Here is a 17,356-nt window from a genome sequence, read left to right as displayed (position 1 = left end):
TGGACTGTTTTCTATGAGCTATAATTGAAAATATTAAAGTTTTTTCGCACTGAAATTTCTAATATGTATTACAGAACGTATGTGTGATGGGATGACTGTTTCCAAAACACGATTGGAAAAATTTTGCTCGATAAAAAAAAATCCTGAAGTTACCTCTAAAATATCATATAAATTCTCATTACAACTGTATTTTACGATAATAATTCGTATAAAATCACAAATACATAGGTATTTACCTTCTCGATTTCGTGACTGTTTTAGATTTAGAAAATACTAAATATTTTCATTCACTTTTTGATAAAAATGTGAATGGCGCTTACGATTTTCAGTTTCGAGCAAGTTGATTCCATACTAAACGCGGACCCCCTCACCGCTTACCTCAGGCCCGAATAGCTGAATTTTCGCTGACCGCCTAACCCCCCTTAATTGACATTTTGAGTGACTATATTCCATTATTCTAGATTCGTTTGTAAAAGCACTATCCTTAGACAATTATTATTCATATTTATAAAGGATGTTGAAATGTTGATTAAGCTAGGGCGATAATCACACAATCTTTATAAATAAGTAATTATTTTATTGTTCTTAATAGTTCCGAATTTCGCAATATTATCAAGTGATTAACCTCAGTGTGTAGGTATTCGATGCCTTGAAAATCGGTATGTGGGTTTCTTATCTGGTAACCTAAAAAGGTTGTGTTTTCAAACCATTTGAAACAATACCTAAAAGAACATAATGTTTTCATGTAGGTACAAAAGAAAAACATCTTAATACTATTATAAAGGCGAAAGTTTGTAAGTATGGATGTATGGATGTATGGATGTTTGTTACTCTTTCACGTAAAAACTACTGAACCGATTACAATGAAATTTAGCACACATATAGAGGGTAACTTGGATTAACACATAGGATAGGTTTTATCACGGAAATCCCACGGGAACGGGAACTATGCGGGTTTTCCTTTGAAAACGCGGGCGAAGCCGCGGGCGGAAATCTAGTAAAGGATAATAGGTGCATTTATTTTTTATCGGGACAGGGACCTGACCTGTAACTGACTGGAAAATTCATTTTATGATCGCAATAAACAGCCATGGTTAATTATTATGGTATTATATGATTTTGCCAGTCAGTTCAATTCACGTCGCGGTCGTAAATTGACTAAGAATAAGAGGTCATACTACGGCCCCTGATTTAGATGTTTCCGGTAGAGTTTAATTTGTCTTGTAGAAATGGAATGTCTTCATCAAATTACAGCGTGTAGTGTTTTTTTTTTTGTAATTGTTTATATTGAGAAACCTTCCACATTCTTATATATCACATATAGACTACAAGCCCGCATAGGACAAAAATATGGGTCAAATGAACCACCAGGGGACATATCTAGAACGATAGCAGAGCAAAAAATAATAAGATTCATCACTATGCCGTCACTTGTAAGCTGTCCAACTGAGTGCAGATGAGAATTGAAAAGTACAGGTAGACTCGGTAAATTTTGGTCATATATTTTTGTACGGCATTCTTAACCATCGATAGATCCATTAAAAATAATAAGAAACCGCTCAGTGCCGTACAAAAATGGTGGTCCACCAAGTCGGAATTTTTATTTAATTTCCGAGAGTTACCGGGGGTAAATTTGGTCATTTGACCATGTACGGCATCTGTGTCATACTATTGCTATACTGCTTTTAATCCATTATTCCGCAACGCCGTACAAAAATCATGGGGACAAGGGGAAAAAATCGAGAGTTGCAATCCCCTCTCTTTCCCCACTCCAGGGGGTCATTTGACTAAGTACGGCTTCGGTTCCAAAACATTATCTAGCACTCAAAAGTACTATTAAAAGCAATGCCGTCAAAAAATAATTGTTCTTTTAAATGTATACCAATAATCATCTTAATTTCATCGAATTCTTGATATAAAGAGCTGTAAGGTCATTTGACCCTGTACGGGAACTTTTTTTTTAACATGATATTGTAAAATTCAATTGTTGTATAGTATTGCCGTTCAAAAGAAACCGTTCTAAAAAAAGTTATAGAGAAATGCAAAACCAGAAATTTTGTTAAAGTTTAAACATCGTAGATTAATGAAATATAATAGTTTTCTACACTTTATCCGTTGTTTTAAATAGTATTAACATTAGATAAATTAGGAAAAAACGATGCCGTACATTTTTGTGCAGACCACATCTTTTAGGCTGATGAAAGCGACGAAAGCTACAATTTTAAGGGTGCTTTATGGCCATTTGATACAGTACGGCATTAACATATTTTTACCCAACTACGGCAAAGCAAAAGGAGGGTTATGGTTGTTTACAGGTCATGTATGTATGTTCATCTATTCCCTCGTAACTTCTAAACTACTTATCAGAATTCGACAAATGACATATCATTAGAAGCGTCTGAATTGTTCACTGGATAACCAGCGACCAGCTAGCTAAAGGCTATATGGGGTTTCACAAAATCTAATGTGGCGCCCTCTAGCGGACAAAACATACAGAGTAAAAAAATAAAGTTAAGATAAATATGCAGTGTTTGGTATCATTTGAAAGCGCTTTACTTGTACATTTTGAATATGTATATATTACTAGCATTTGCTTGTGACTTTACCTGTATTCATGGACTGATTGCATATAATTCACATCTTTTCGTTCATAGCTTTTTTATTAGTTCATCAATTTAACGGAGTCCATTCCACCTGACTCCGACTTTCCAAGGTGATAATTAACCACCTCGTGCTTCTTAATATTAATGTATATTTATATTTTATTATAAAAATATAAAGCAAACATTTCGATATATGGATTTTTTTCTTTTTCAGATTTTTCCCCTTTGAACCAACGAAAATGTACGGCACATGAAAAAATATTATCTATGCATAAAATACTTTAAAAATAAATTTATTTCGTGTTGTGTCAAATGACCCCCTGGAGTGGGGAAAGAGAGGGGATTACAACTCTCGATTTTTTCCCCTTGTCCCCATGATTTTTGTACGGCGTTGCGGAATAATGGATTAAAAGCAGTATAGCAATAGTATGACACAGATGCCGTACATGGTCAAATGACCAAATTTACCCCCGGTAACTCTCGGAAATTAAATAAAAATTCCGACTTGGTGGACCACCATTTTTGTACGGCACTGAGCGGTTTCTTATTATTTTTAATGGATCTATCGATGGTTAAGAATGCCGTACAAAAATATATGACCAAAATTTACCGAGTCTACCTGTATTTTTCAATTCTCATCTGCACTCAGTTGGACAGCTTACAAGTGACGGCATAGTGATGAATCTTATTATTTTTTGCTCTGCTATCGTTCTAGATATGTCCCCTGGTGGTTCATTTGACCCATATTTTTGTCCTATGCGGGCTTGTAGTCTAATATAAGTACAACTGAATTATCACCTTCCTACTTATATGGATACGATTTCCTCTGAAGGCTAAGAACTTGATAGAGAAAGTCGATTGCTAACACGAGAAATGAAAAATCGAGAAATTGATAAAATTATTATCTGTCTTGTAGCGGATAAGATGGCTTGATGTATCATATTGTTGTAGATTAAAAAAAAGACAATAACATTGGGAAGTATTCTTTCTCGTGCTTTTTTGTTCCTCGCTTGTAAAATGTGGCTTTGCTTTTAATTTTAAATAGCGTTTATCAACTTATCCTATGTCTGAAGTAAATAAGTACATTAGTTAGCTATAACAAAAATGCTGGGTTCGAATCCAGATCTAATCGAAGTAGGTAAGATATACACGTATTACATTCTTATTCCATCATTAAAATAAAATTAAATTGCGTCTACTTCAAATCTTGCAAGAGATAACGAGACAATTTTCCTTTTCCAAATCGTATAGGTACAGTACGTATATTGTGTTTGTTTAAAAACATAACAATGATAAGTTTTGCTCTGAAAGAAACATTATTATCTTGACACGGGTTTTAGGTTTCAGACTCATGTAATATTCATGCGTTATTTAAATAACTACACATTTTCTTTTTCATTCGTTTTAATACAGATAAGAGGTCTGGAAAAAAAGGAATATTTTTTTTTAACTAGAACTTTCTAGAAAATGTAAAGACCATTATATAAAATGCCACAGTTTTTAATACAGCATGAATTTAATGTTATCTCACATGCCATACATCACTTTCCAGGCTACTCTTATCAGTACCTAGATTTTTAAATTGAATACTAACAATATCTGTGTTACTTATTTAACGTACATATACCTACCTATCAGAAGAATATCAAAGTCTTAAAAATTTACTGTATATTTTGTTGTCTAGATAATACATAATTTATGCACTATAATGTTTATCGAAACTAATTTATAATATTTTAAAAATTTCTGAGGTTTTGCTCGCAAAAAAGACGCTTAACGCGATGTAGGTAGGTTGCAATCGCAAATCATATTTAATATCAAATAAAAAAGTTCTTACGTACCTACCTACTGTAATTTATAAGGAAAACACCTTTTAACTTCATCTTCCTATCTTCCTATTATATTAATACTTATACATAGTAGGTATGTAATCACAAAGTCAAGAATGTCTTACAAATGCATAAATGCTTATAAAATTTGAACAGCCGGTAAGTGCAGCGGTTACTGACCCTTCCCATTGCGACAGTGAATCTGGTTTCGATCCCCACGCCTGAAAAACGTAGCAATAAAAAGTATTTTTAATTGTTTTTTTGCTTATAATAATTACCAAAAATGTATTTTTGGGTATTGTGAACCCTATACTTACAAGCTTTGCTTATTTTTAAACTAAATTACGATGTATAAAATGTTTGTACATCATGAATCAGTACGTTTTTATGATAATAATTTATAATTTATTTATCGTGAACTTTTACATTAAGTATTTATTACACTTTTAACTAACTTCATTACTAGATTTACGATCGAAAACATAAAACCATATTGTGTTATTTCCTCAAAGGTAAAACCGCTTCCAGCGCATCTTTTTACATTAGCTGTGCTCCGCGGTTTTACCCGCAGTGCTCCGCTCCTGTTGGTCTTAGCGTGATGATATATAGCCTATATTCTACCTCGATAAATGGGCTATCTAACACCGAAAGATTTTTTCAAATCGGACCAAAAGTTCCCGAGATTAGCGCGTTCAAACAAACAAACTTTTCAGCTTTATAATATTACTAGTGGTCCCCCCCGGCTTCGCCCGTGGTACATATTTCGCAATAAAAGGTAGCCTATGTCCTTTCTCGGGTATCAAAATATCTCCATACCAAATTTTATGCAAATTGGTTCAGTAGTTTAAGCGTGATTGAGTAACAGACAGACAGACAGAGTTACTTTCGCATTTATAATATTAGTATGGATACTATACATCTATACTATGTAACGTTGATTTTTACTTGCAATATTCACTTTTAATTAGTTATTAGAATATGTATTACCTCACTTCCTATATTATCCACCATTAAGTTATCTATATCCTATTCCGGCTTTTTATTCTGTCAAATTATACAAATACGGTTTCCATGATTTACACGATCGCGTAATAACCAAACAAATTGAATGTATACTTAATATCAATAGGAAGTAGAATGATCAATTAAATACTATAGGTATTGGTAAAGGCGGTAGAGAGACTAATTTACTGCATCAGACACAAAAAATGGTTTCATTAACTATATAATATATGATAGATCATTATAAAAAAGTAAAACCGCGGAACCCAGCTAGTTCTAACTAAAAATCTGCGCCTTATTAGACCCCACAGGCGCAGTCGTTTATATCTTCATTCTACTGTTATCCTCTTTGTTTACACGAGTTTTCGTTTACACTAAAAGATAACGAAATAATGTTCTTGCTCTAGCTCTATGTTCGATTGATGTAAATGCACCGTAATTATAATGTATGTATTATATTAATGATATTTAATAAATAAAGGTACAAGCGCACCACCATCACCAGCCAGAGAGCACGACCAAGAAGTGCTATCCCGGCTTAGTAGCACGGCGGAGAAACAGCGCGCCACACTCCGCCACCAAGAACTGCAGTTGCAAGAGAAACAGCAGCTTATTGATAGTGTGAGTGATTTTGCATGTTGTTATTTAGTGATTTAGATTTATCTTTTGTTTGATGATTAATTTATATACTATTTCTGTTGTAACTACTACTAGGTACTTAATATTGTTAAATGCGTTGTGTTGAGTGTTGAGGTTGGAGGAAGAAAATTATTAGAAAGAAAGAATACATTACAGCCGGTTACGATTTTGTAAGGTGGTTCATGTCTAGGAAATTCATATCTATTGTATTGATTACGATCGATAAGACGTATATAGGTAATAAATTAGACAACTATAAAACAGATTATTCTGTGTGTTTCTACAACATTACCTAATATATGTAAATCATGTGAACACGCTGCACGGAGCGCTAAATAGTACATAATTGCTAAACCATGTATGTAGAGTGTAGCTTCAGTGACCATTAATTTTCATAATTTTAAATAGATAATATTTAAACATGGCAGACCAATGCATGAAATTTAATTTTGACACGAAAAGACGGACTATCTTATATATATAATATGTATATTTTTAAAATAATAAAGATAATCTTGAACAATATTTCTCTAAAATTTAATGAATACATATATTAAAAATCAGTCTATAAAGTACCGCCAAAACCAACATGGTAATTCTAAAGAGAGAGCTTAACATGTTGATTAACTGCTTTGATGTTACTGTATGTAATTAACTAAATACGACCTTCTGATTATGTAATTAAATTTCATTTTAAGTTGTAGAGCATTATACAATGTGCATATATTTTTACATACAACTTACACACGACCTGCGATAGTTTTAAAAATATGTGTTTTATCTCGCATGGTCTTTATACTTTGGATATTAAAAGGATGGTTCTTCACCGCCAATAAATTTGCAAGTAACTAAATAGATTTTCGCACGCTCAGTTAAATATTGCATAACGTTATAAGTGTGAATTAAAAAACGAAATCATCCATTATTAACCGACAGTATAGATATCTTAAAGCGATTATTAAGGAGGTGTTTTCCAATTGAACTCTAATATAAATAAAGGATTAATTTTCTAGTCCCACTTTACTACATAGTTCAAAACAAAGTCGCTTCCCGTAGTCTGACACTCATATTAAATATACATATGCTTAGATCTTTGAAACTATGCAACCCATTTTGATGTGAGTTTTATTAATAGATAGAGGAAGTTTTTAAGCTATTGCATAGCTTAAAACCCCGGGCCTTGAGCGCGGGGACCGAATCGAGAAATTCCGTAACGAAAAAACCTCACGCTCCCCACTCCGACGGGCTCGGAGGTGTGGCTTGAAGGCATGCTATGCAATAGCTTTACCGCGGCAGTCCCCGAGTGCCACACGTCTTTTTTTAGGGTTCCGTAGCCAAAATGGCAAAAACGGAACCCTTATAGTTTCGTCATGTCCGTCTGTCCGTCTGTCCGTCTGTCCGTCTGTCACAGCCGATTTACTCGGAAACTATAAGTACTACAGTGATGAAATTTGATGGGAATATGTGTTGTATGAACCGCTACAAAAATATGACACTAAATAGTAAAAAAAAGAATTGGGGGTGGGGCCCCCCATACATGTAACTGAGGGATGAAATTTTTTTTTTCGATGTACATACCCGTGTGGGGTATCAATGGAAAGGTCTTTTAAAATGATATAAAGTTTTCTAAAAAACATTTTTCTTAAAGTGAACGGTTTTTGAGATATCAGCTCTCAAAGTCGTAAAAAGTATGTCCCCCCCCCTCTTATTTATAACTACGGGGTATAAAATTCTAAAAAAAATAGAGGTGATGCATGCTAATTAACTCTTTCAACGATTTTTGGTTTGATCAAAGTATCTCTTATAGTTTTTGAGATAGGTTGATTTAACTGTAATTTATTATATTTGCTGCTACGGAACCCTTTGTGCGCGAGCCCGACTCGCACTTGGCCGGTTTTATTTTACCTATGTATGCCTATAACAATGTATAATTGTACCCTTGCGGAACGGGTCGCTAGTGCAATATAACTACCAAAGTGTATTTGAAAATTGTATACCGGAAAATATTAATTTCAAAGTATATTAAGGTATCAAAACCAAACGCCCTTTAATTACAAGTTGCTTACGTAATTTTAATTAGAATGATCGTTAAATCCTTCTCGTGAAATTTTACAATAACCACACGGAGAAAATGTAGCTTGGTAAAGGACATGTTTGGCAAGGTTTGAATTCTTCGGCGTACAACGACTTATTCAATACCTAATTTCATTGTAGAATGGTGTGTGCGTAAATAAATATATACCGTTTGGTTTAATTTATTAGTCTTTATATTTTATGGTATGAGTAAAATAGTTGTTAATGTTATTGCGCGTTTTAGTATGAACATAATATAAAATATTAGATTCCTAATTGCCCCGGCTTTTACCTGCAGGTTGATACGGTATACAAAGAATACACATATATCTAATATATATTATAAAGGCGAAAGTTTGTAAGGATGTATGGATGTTTGTTACTCTTTCACGTAAAAACTACTGAACCGATTACAATGAAATTTAGCACACATATAGAGGGTAACTTGGATTAACACATAGGATAGTTTTTATCCCGGAAATCCCACGGGAACGGGAACTATGCGGGTTTTCCTTTGCAAACGCGGGCGATGCCGCGGGCGGAAATCTAGTTAAATAATAAATGATTTTGTGCTAATGAAATAACGTAATTTAGTAGGTACCTTACTTAGTATAAACAATTTTATTTTGTTGGATAAGATATAACAAGTTTCACAAAATCATCAAGAAAAAAAAGTAAAAACAATTTAAAAGCAATTACAACTGTCTTACGCTCGCGTTTGTAACCATACCGTGGCAACACTGAATGTAGTAAGTATTACGATTTCTTGCTATCAATAATGATTGACTCTAATTAGGTAAGTATAAATAAATATTTCAGGACATTTTTCACAGACGGCACGATGTGATCCCATATTAAGTTCTCCATTTGTTTAATGTCATAATAAAATCCAAATAAAATGGCCAATAAAAATAACATATACATATACATATATATACATATATATATATACATATATATAAAATTCTCGTGTCACAATGTTAGTCTGCATACTCCTCCGAAACGGGTGGACCGATTCTCATGAAATTTTCTGTGCATATCGGGTAAGTCTGAGAATCGGCCAACATCTATTTTTCATATGTACCACGGGCGAAGCCGGGGCGGGCCGCTAGTATATACATATAATTTTAAATATATTATATAATATAGATAATTAACACCCAGAAACAGAGCAAATTTGAACTAGGTGAGAATCGAAACCACGACCTCTGGCTTCGAAGGCAGGGTAGCAACCAACCGGTCAGTCAAAATGGTCTCTACAATGTTTTACGTGAGTTCTGCACAAGTTAATCTTGATGCTATCGAAAGAAAGTATACTGAGGCTAATATGATATAGTGGCATCGATTGTATTGTTTCATTTTGTATGAAATTGCGCAGTGCAATTTGGCAAACGGCGATGTACAAGTTTATTACAGTGTGTCTTTGAGGAAAGTACGGTTTAACGTTTGAAGCGGTAATTGCACGGTTACGCAAGTGATGATTGTGAAGTTCCTTTACAGGGTTTTGGAGTAATGATGCGTACAAAAACAATTAACTATTTCTATTGCTTATGTTTTATTCTGATAAATAATCTAAATCACTGCCAAGTATTATCAAAATCCATTCAATGGCTTTCCCGCGAACAACAAGAATCAGCCCTCACAAACTTTCGCATTTATAATATTAGTAGGATATGTAATGTTGGTAGGATTTAGTCTTCAGACCTTGTTTTGGCACGCGGTAGTGGTCGCAATGCGGTATACAGTAAAGTAGAACTTAATGCTAGAGAGTATTTTAAAGTATTCCGTCGAGAGTTGTTGGAGAAAGGCATCCCTTTCTTTTACCTAATTTATAATTAAACCGATTTATGTAGGCATAATTATTTATAGGTATATCTCTCGCTAAAATGAATTTTCACGGTTACCCTCTACCACAAGGAGCAATGTATACGATTGACTGCAACTAAAGAACTTTCCTCGGTGACGAAGACAATCTTTACAAAGAATCTATTTTTACATTCTACAAACATTGCTCTACAATAATAGCTGATATTTACTAAGCGCAAAATGGAATTAAACTGTAATCTCTGATGTATTAAATGGATTACGTCACGCAACTTGCCGTCCGCGTCGTCACATGCTCAAGCCTTTCACTCGGTATCATCGGTTATCTATTTTAACTGGTGTAAGTTATTGAAAGATGGTAGAAGATGTACAGGCACTACTGTGTAATTTTTCCTTATGGTACAATTGAGACAATAATCATTATACTTAAAAAAAAAGAAATTTAAAATTTACTTTTTTTTTGTCAAAATTTTATCGAAACTTAGTAGAATGGAAAGTCATTTCTATGAAGTCATTCATAAATTGATATAGTTATGAACGAATATCTCAATCCGTTTATAATCGTGATACTTAGTCAGCGAAAAATACTACGTAGGTAGTACCCATTATAAATGATGTCTTGTTATATTCTCTCGTAAGGTTAGCAAAATGGGAATCGGTAAAGAAGCATTTAAATGCCTTTATTCATTGCTCAAAAGTTTATTTATATCTTTACTTTCTTATTTATGAGAATTTGCGTAATTTCCAAGGCTATTTAAACGTTCGTTTTTTTTTGGAATTTTTGTGGCTATGGTGATATTAAAAACAAAATATATTTCATAATGTTATTACAACTTACGTGTTAAATGCACTTGAGAATACCTAATCTTTATATATAAAAATGAATCGCAAAATGTGTTGGTAAGCGCATAACTCGAGAACGGCTGAACCGATTTAGATAATTCTTTTTTTATTATATTCCTTGAAGTACGAGGATGGTTTTTAAGTAGAGAAAACGTAAATATGTACCACGGGCGAAGCCGGGGCGGACCGCTAGTTGTAGATAAATATTGTGAAATGTTTTGACATTACTTATACATGGAATTATGTTAATTTTCGAAAGGAGTAAAAAACTATATAAGTGAAATGAAAACGTTTCACTATAGATTAAAGTTTTATATGAAGTATGCATCGTCAGTTTAATCTATAATTACATACGAATTAACTGAATGCAATAGGATATCATCCAATTATAAGTAAGTAAATAGATAGGTACAACGTTGCTAGGATGTAGTACTTTATGAGTAGGTACAATACCAATAGTTTAAAAATAATACGTGCTGATTTTGATTGATATTTGAAATGTAGTAACAATGAAGTTTCTAAATAAATTATTTCTAACAGAAAGTGAATGATGAAAAATGAAAATGGTACCTCAATTCCAACTGGTATCCCCAAATTACAATTATTATTTAAAACGAACCAAAACATATTTTCTCTTTATAAAAGTAGTAAATGTTATTATTAATCATTCATTTGGTATTCAAATTGTCTTTCACATTTCTTTCGCTATCTATATTTAAAAGAGGAAAAAGAACAGATATCTACAGTTACATAATATATTATCTACTGAAATTAATATAATATAATATTTCTCACCTCTGCTCTACATTACAGTTCATTAATTAACATCGCTACAAATAACTCAAAATATAATTAAATTGTCTTTGGCTTTAAAACAAAGGCATTTTTTTTTGTCGTGGGAAACAAATTTGGCGACCCGGAAATATATAATTACGTCTATTGTTATTCATCTGCTTTCATATTTTATGTTTTATTTAAATTTTAAACTTTATAATGAAATCTACATATTAGAATAATGAAAATCATATAGAGTTCATTACACATACATTTTTGTGTTTGATCCCAGAATAAATTTGCCGGGTTTACTTACTGCAGCTTTCTAACAATCAGATTTAATCAATCATGTTTGTCTGGTCTGGCCTGTCTAAAAATTAATGAAAAGAAGGCTCTTCAAGATAAACAATAAGTGATAATTTTTGCGTTATGCCTTTGCCATAAACCTACATGATAAACCTACTTGATATAATATTTTTACTTCAGTATTATGTCTTAAAATTGCATCTGCTTTTGCCAAAAAAAAAAATGTCATCCGACAAAGCAAAGCCAAAACGCGTAATTACGTTCCGTTTGATTTAATACAGTACAGATTGTAATAAACTATCATTATAGATAGTACCATAGAATTTGACACAAGCAATTACTCACTTCAAAATGTTACGTAACTTTCAAAATTAAAGTTTAAGCGATGAAAGTAATGTTACACAACTAGTTGAGTCGATAACGCGTGAGGTAAAAAGTTAACTATAGAACCCGCTTGGCTAATTATTTTTTGCGGAAGTGATCAGTCTTGATTTTTTTCCTTGTTTAATGGGATAATAATATGAATGTCCGCAACAGTATGCGAAACGAAAGGATTGCATTTTTCATAAATAAGCTATAACTTGGTATAGGTCCATTTTTGTCAAAGATAATCATATCTATTCTTATGTATCTGTGTGCGAATCTGTGTGTATAGGTTCAAATAATTTGCTTGATCAAATACTCTCTCATTGTTATTTCAATCGCATGTAAATCGTGTTTGTAAAGATATCAAAGTAATGGGTGTAAATCGATATAAAATCTGCGTGAGGAATGAGCGTGCTGTACTCGCCTGGCTTCGGCTTAGATGACATGATATGCGTCATACCGTTGGCAAATCCCTGCTGATGTAATTGATAGTACAACAATGGGAGATAAAAAAATAAAATACAGTAATAAATAAAGTAAGTTTCTGGGATTTGGACTTCGCTACCCCGTTATACGCGAATTTGGAGTTACACATTTGTACTTAATGACCGCAGCGCATCTTATAGAAATGGAAAATAACGAATCAATTGACATTAAAAAATCTATAGATATTTGTAAAGAAAACATTATGAAAGATTTTGAATGAAAAATATAGATCTGTGAAACTTTAAATGAAAAGTTGGGCCCCGACTTACGTGAATGACTTACGCGGCTATCTCTTGATTTCACCTATCGCGTAAGTCTGGGGTATTACTGTATAATTACTTCCATGAAGCTGATGAAGTTTTAGTTCTATAGATAAACGGTGTTCCCGAACAATTATGATATTTTGGCCTTCAAGAAAGCATATATTATGACCGTAAAAGGTCACCAATGCACCTGCATCAACGACAGTGACAAACACTAACAAGTTTTTATGGGTGGTGGTGACTGGTCACTTAACATAAGGTGGCCCACTTGTTCCTGTGCTTGCTCTTCCATAAAAAGGTCTGTATCATGATTTCTGAAAGCAGTATTTTTTCCTGCACCCGTACCATGGATCCGCAGTATTTTTTCTGGTATCGATGAATGACAGCGCCACAGTATTACAATATTATTTCCTACAGTAAGGAATCGCCTTTGATGTCGCGCGATGCCGCCGCCAGCGTAGGTACTTACGCTGCCACACGAAAATACGCTAGGGTTGCAACAAATGGGAAATAAAACAATTTTGATTATTAATATTATGATGAAATCATTTATTCATATGTACATTCAAAATAATTGCGATTATTAAATCTGATGTAATTATTTGTTCATAAATATATAATTACAGATATTGCACTGCTAAATATTATTTACGTGGACACTTTATTTTTGGATGTTCTTAATTGTATATTATACCATTTAACTAAGTAATGCATTCGCATTGGGATGTACAATCTGATTAGAAAATAATGAGGACAACATATACATAGCTTTGATTTTAATTCAACAGATACAATTAATACAATCTTTCTGAAATATTGTTTCCTTCTGGGATTTCAATGTAGATTTACATCCGTAAACGGAACAGTTTTTGCGCGTCATAATAGAATATGTAAGTACCTATGTATAATAAAATTATTACACAAAAAATACGACTGCGTCGTCCTTTCGCGATAGTTAATGCAAACTCAGCGTGATTGCATTAAGCGGCCCGCGTCGCCCGACCCCCCGCCAGTTCCCCTCCGTTTCTCTGCACAAGTACATTCGTCGCCATACTGTAGGATGGTAATACTGTGGACAGCGCTCTATATATTTTCGTTAGAAATTAAACTGTTATAAGACATCATGATAACCCTCTTGATATCCACTTGTGTGAAGGCAAGCTAGTTGAATACTGGGTAATGTTGATCCGTTCTGATATTCTATGCAGGAGGTCTATTTCCAACCATGCATCATACGTCTATCGCTATTATGGTATGGCTAGTTGATTCGGAATTTAATGCAACAATATTAGCATTGGAATTTTAATATTTGAAATGCTAATATTGTTCTTTTGTCATATTATGCTCTATAGGTAGGTACTATAAGTAATCTTATCTATACTAATATCATAAACCTGAAGAGTTTGTTTGTTTGAACGAGCTAATCTTAGGAACTACTGGTCCGATCTGAAAAATTCTTTCTATGTTAGATAGCCCATTTATCGAGGAAGGCTATAGGCTATAATATATCATCACGCTAAGACCAACAGGAGCGGAGCAACGCGGGTAAAACCGCGGGGCACAGCTAGTAGACTGATATAAAGTAATAAAGGCTGCTGTAATAAATTTCGCTTGGTTTCTAAATTATTAAACTAAATTCTGAATCAATTTCTACTGTAAATAGAAAGCGTAGGTATCTAGCTTTTCAATTGGTTAGGCAAACTTTCTGTTACAAAAAGTTGCTCGTGTACTCCAAAATAGAACTTTGATCGATAGAGGTTAAAGTCTAAATGTTAAGATAACGAAGCACTTTGATTGCTAAAATGATAACAATACAAAAATAGTACCTTCTTGTAAAAGTCTTATACGAAGTTAGGAAACTTGTGTAATCAATCATACCGCTACTTTTGTGAATGGATAATTTTCGGTATATCATAAACGAATAAACATCTAAAAACGTTTAGCCCTGTTATAGGTATAATGGCAAATGCATGGTTAATAAGTCTGTCACTAACAAATGATTTTCTTTATATGTATAGATTTGCATATCGTGTACACGAGTAGATATTATTTAGAAACAAAGGGTGACTAATTTATTTGTCTCATTAGTTGATAAATGATTGATAATATGCACCATGTAGTAATAAACGTATAATCAGATTTCAATTTCCTCAATAATTACCCTTTTTCAATGAGTATCCAAAAAAAAAGCACGGTTCAAAATCATATGCATATTTTCTAAAATGTTTATTCTTTTACTCAACAATTTCTCCATGATAAAAATATATGCTATATACTCTTATAATTCTATAGAACAGGCTTTATATTATATTCATGTTGAGCATATTTTTCTTTTTTCTATTGTCATTACATTTTTTTCATTACTATTCCATATAAGTCCAGCATAACAAATATAAATAGATTCAGATGTGTCGCGTCACGCATTCGTTTTCAGAATATCAATACTTGTGCTATTGTTGGCATTTCGACTTAACAATGGTGAAAAGGATTTTTCCATTTATAGAGCCGTGAAATAAAAGAAAACAAATAGGACCGAAGTAATTTGATCAGACATCAAATTAGATGGGATGTGTTGGGTGTTTTCCCTTAGGCCTATCATCCACTGGAGATGTGGGAGAGAAGAAATCTGACGCGTCATGATCCAAGTTATCTATTTCAGGCGTAGTTGAAATAAGTTGACGAAGGTCCTGAATGAGAATTTAAAAATAAATTATGCATGTTATTCTAATGGAAAATAAATGTATCGTAGATTTGTGTTTCAGGATTTTGTTGCTCAGTAAGCATAATAAGCTACACTTAACAATTTTGATATTCAAATCGGTTGCTACCAACTCTCGAATGCTACGATTTCATGATAATAAATGAACTCGCCTTATAATAAATTATATTATAGATTCTTTTAAATTTCGTTTCGAACACTGATTTCTCAATTTTATTATTTCTACATGACCCTGTGATAGTGCACACTCACGCTTCATCAATTTTGGGTACATATTTATCTGTGGTCTGTCAGTGCACACTAACCCTAAACAGGCGATGATCTCAACGGGCCATGCGAACTTTATGTCACGCCTTCGCCCATTCTAAAGCTTTATTACTCCCAAATGCCCCTTTATTAGCCCGGCTAAATGTCAATTTGTCTGTTACACACAACACTGGGCTATAAAAGGTTGAATTTATAGGTTAGGTCGTGCTCTAGTGTTCTGGATTGTTTGACGCCTAAATTAGTGTTAATGAAAGAACATTCCTATTGTGATTGGAATTATTTGTATTAAGATAAGTTGAATCTTATATTGTTTTGGTAACATATCTGGTTGATTGTAATGAAAATTAAGTTTTTGGTTAGTACAAACAAGTATTCTAAATGCGAAAGTCTATCTGCCTACTTCGCTAAAGTTAAAGCAGAGTACTAGTATAGATGAAATTTGGAATAAACGTGCAAAATGTGATGATTGAAATAAATATTTTCTTCCATCATTCACGAATCCTAAATAACGCCATATTTTGCATTTATTTTAATCACAATATCATGAACTTGTAAAGCTCTATCTAGATTGAATTTTCAATCTTCATTTTGTTGGCATTTATAAAGAGAATGAAGTGGGTACTTAACAGTTTCTCCGAAAGGTTTTATCCGTGCAAAACATCTATTTAAGTTTTAATTAAGTCTTTATTTATATTGAGTTAATTTGAAAACAGCTTTTAATAAGGTACATGGATAGTTGTGCATCTATACATATAATAAAATCGTAGGAAAGTCAAAACTGTACATTGAATATTTTTTTAAAAGAATACATAATCCATGATCTATAATCGATATAGAAGCCAAAAACATAGTTTTTAGAATTTTTGTCTGTTTGTCTGTTTGTCGGTTTGTCTGTTTGTCTGTTTGTCTGTATGTTTGTCCAGGCTAATCTCAGAAAGTACTGCACGGATTTACTTCAAATTTTGCATGAATATTACTAACAGGTCGGGTCAGGCTGTTATATACATATTATCATGCTATCACCTTCGGGGGAGGAGCTGTGAACCTTTATTTTTCTTACGTATTCCGTGTACTACGACAGCGTACAATATAAAGACTCATGTTTAAATGTTGTTTTTGAGTAAGCCATGCTATTGTCTACCTTTACACTATAAAAACTACGTCATTTAAGTAATTTTGGCAGAGAAACAGTATAATGAATCTTAGTAGTATAAAGACAAATTTAAAACAGCGCCATCTATGAGATTTCATTAAAATTAAATCAATTTACATAATATTAACGCTCCTTGGAAATTCATAATTTAAATATTATGATGTTGGTGAGTTTGTTTTTTTTTTAAAGTTAAATAAATAATTCATATC

General features: G+C 33.0%; 1 protein-coding gene across 5 annotated transcripts in view; it reads left to right on the top strand.

The window, feature by feature from the left end:
- The window catches only part of Rilpl (Rab interacting lysosomal protein like), a 47,229-nt gene that overhangs the window by 6,210 nt on the left and 23,663 nt on the right, over positions 1-17,356 (top strand). For all 5 annotated transcript variants that reach the window (XM_089708753.1, XM_089708751.1, XM_089708750.1 and 2 more), the window contains exon 3: positions 5,916-6,055. In XM_089708753.1, coding sequence (XP_089564879.1) covers positions 5,916-6,055 — 140 coding nt within the window. The remainder of the gene's footprint in view (positions 1-5,915; positions 6,056-17,356) is intronic.

Source organism: Colias philodice, chromosome 21 (assembly GCF_061535455.1).
Source record: "Colias philodice isolate Cphi_HAF_F1 chromosome 21, ilColPhil1 Martin Lab GWU primary, whole genome shotgun sequence".
Lineage (NCBI taxonomy): Eukaryota > Metazoa > Arthropoda > Insecta > Lepidoptera > Pieridae > Colias > Colias philodice.
This window is presented reverse-complemented; position numbering and strand designations above follow the sequence as displayed.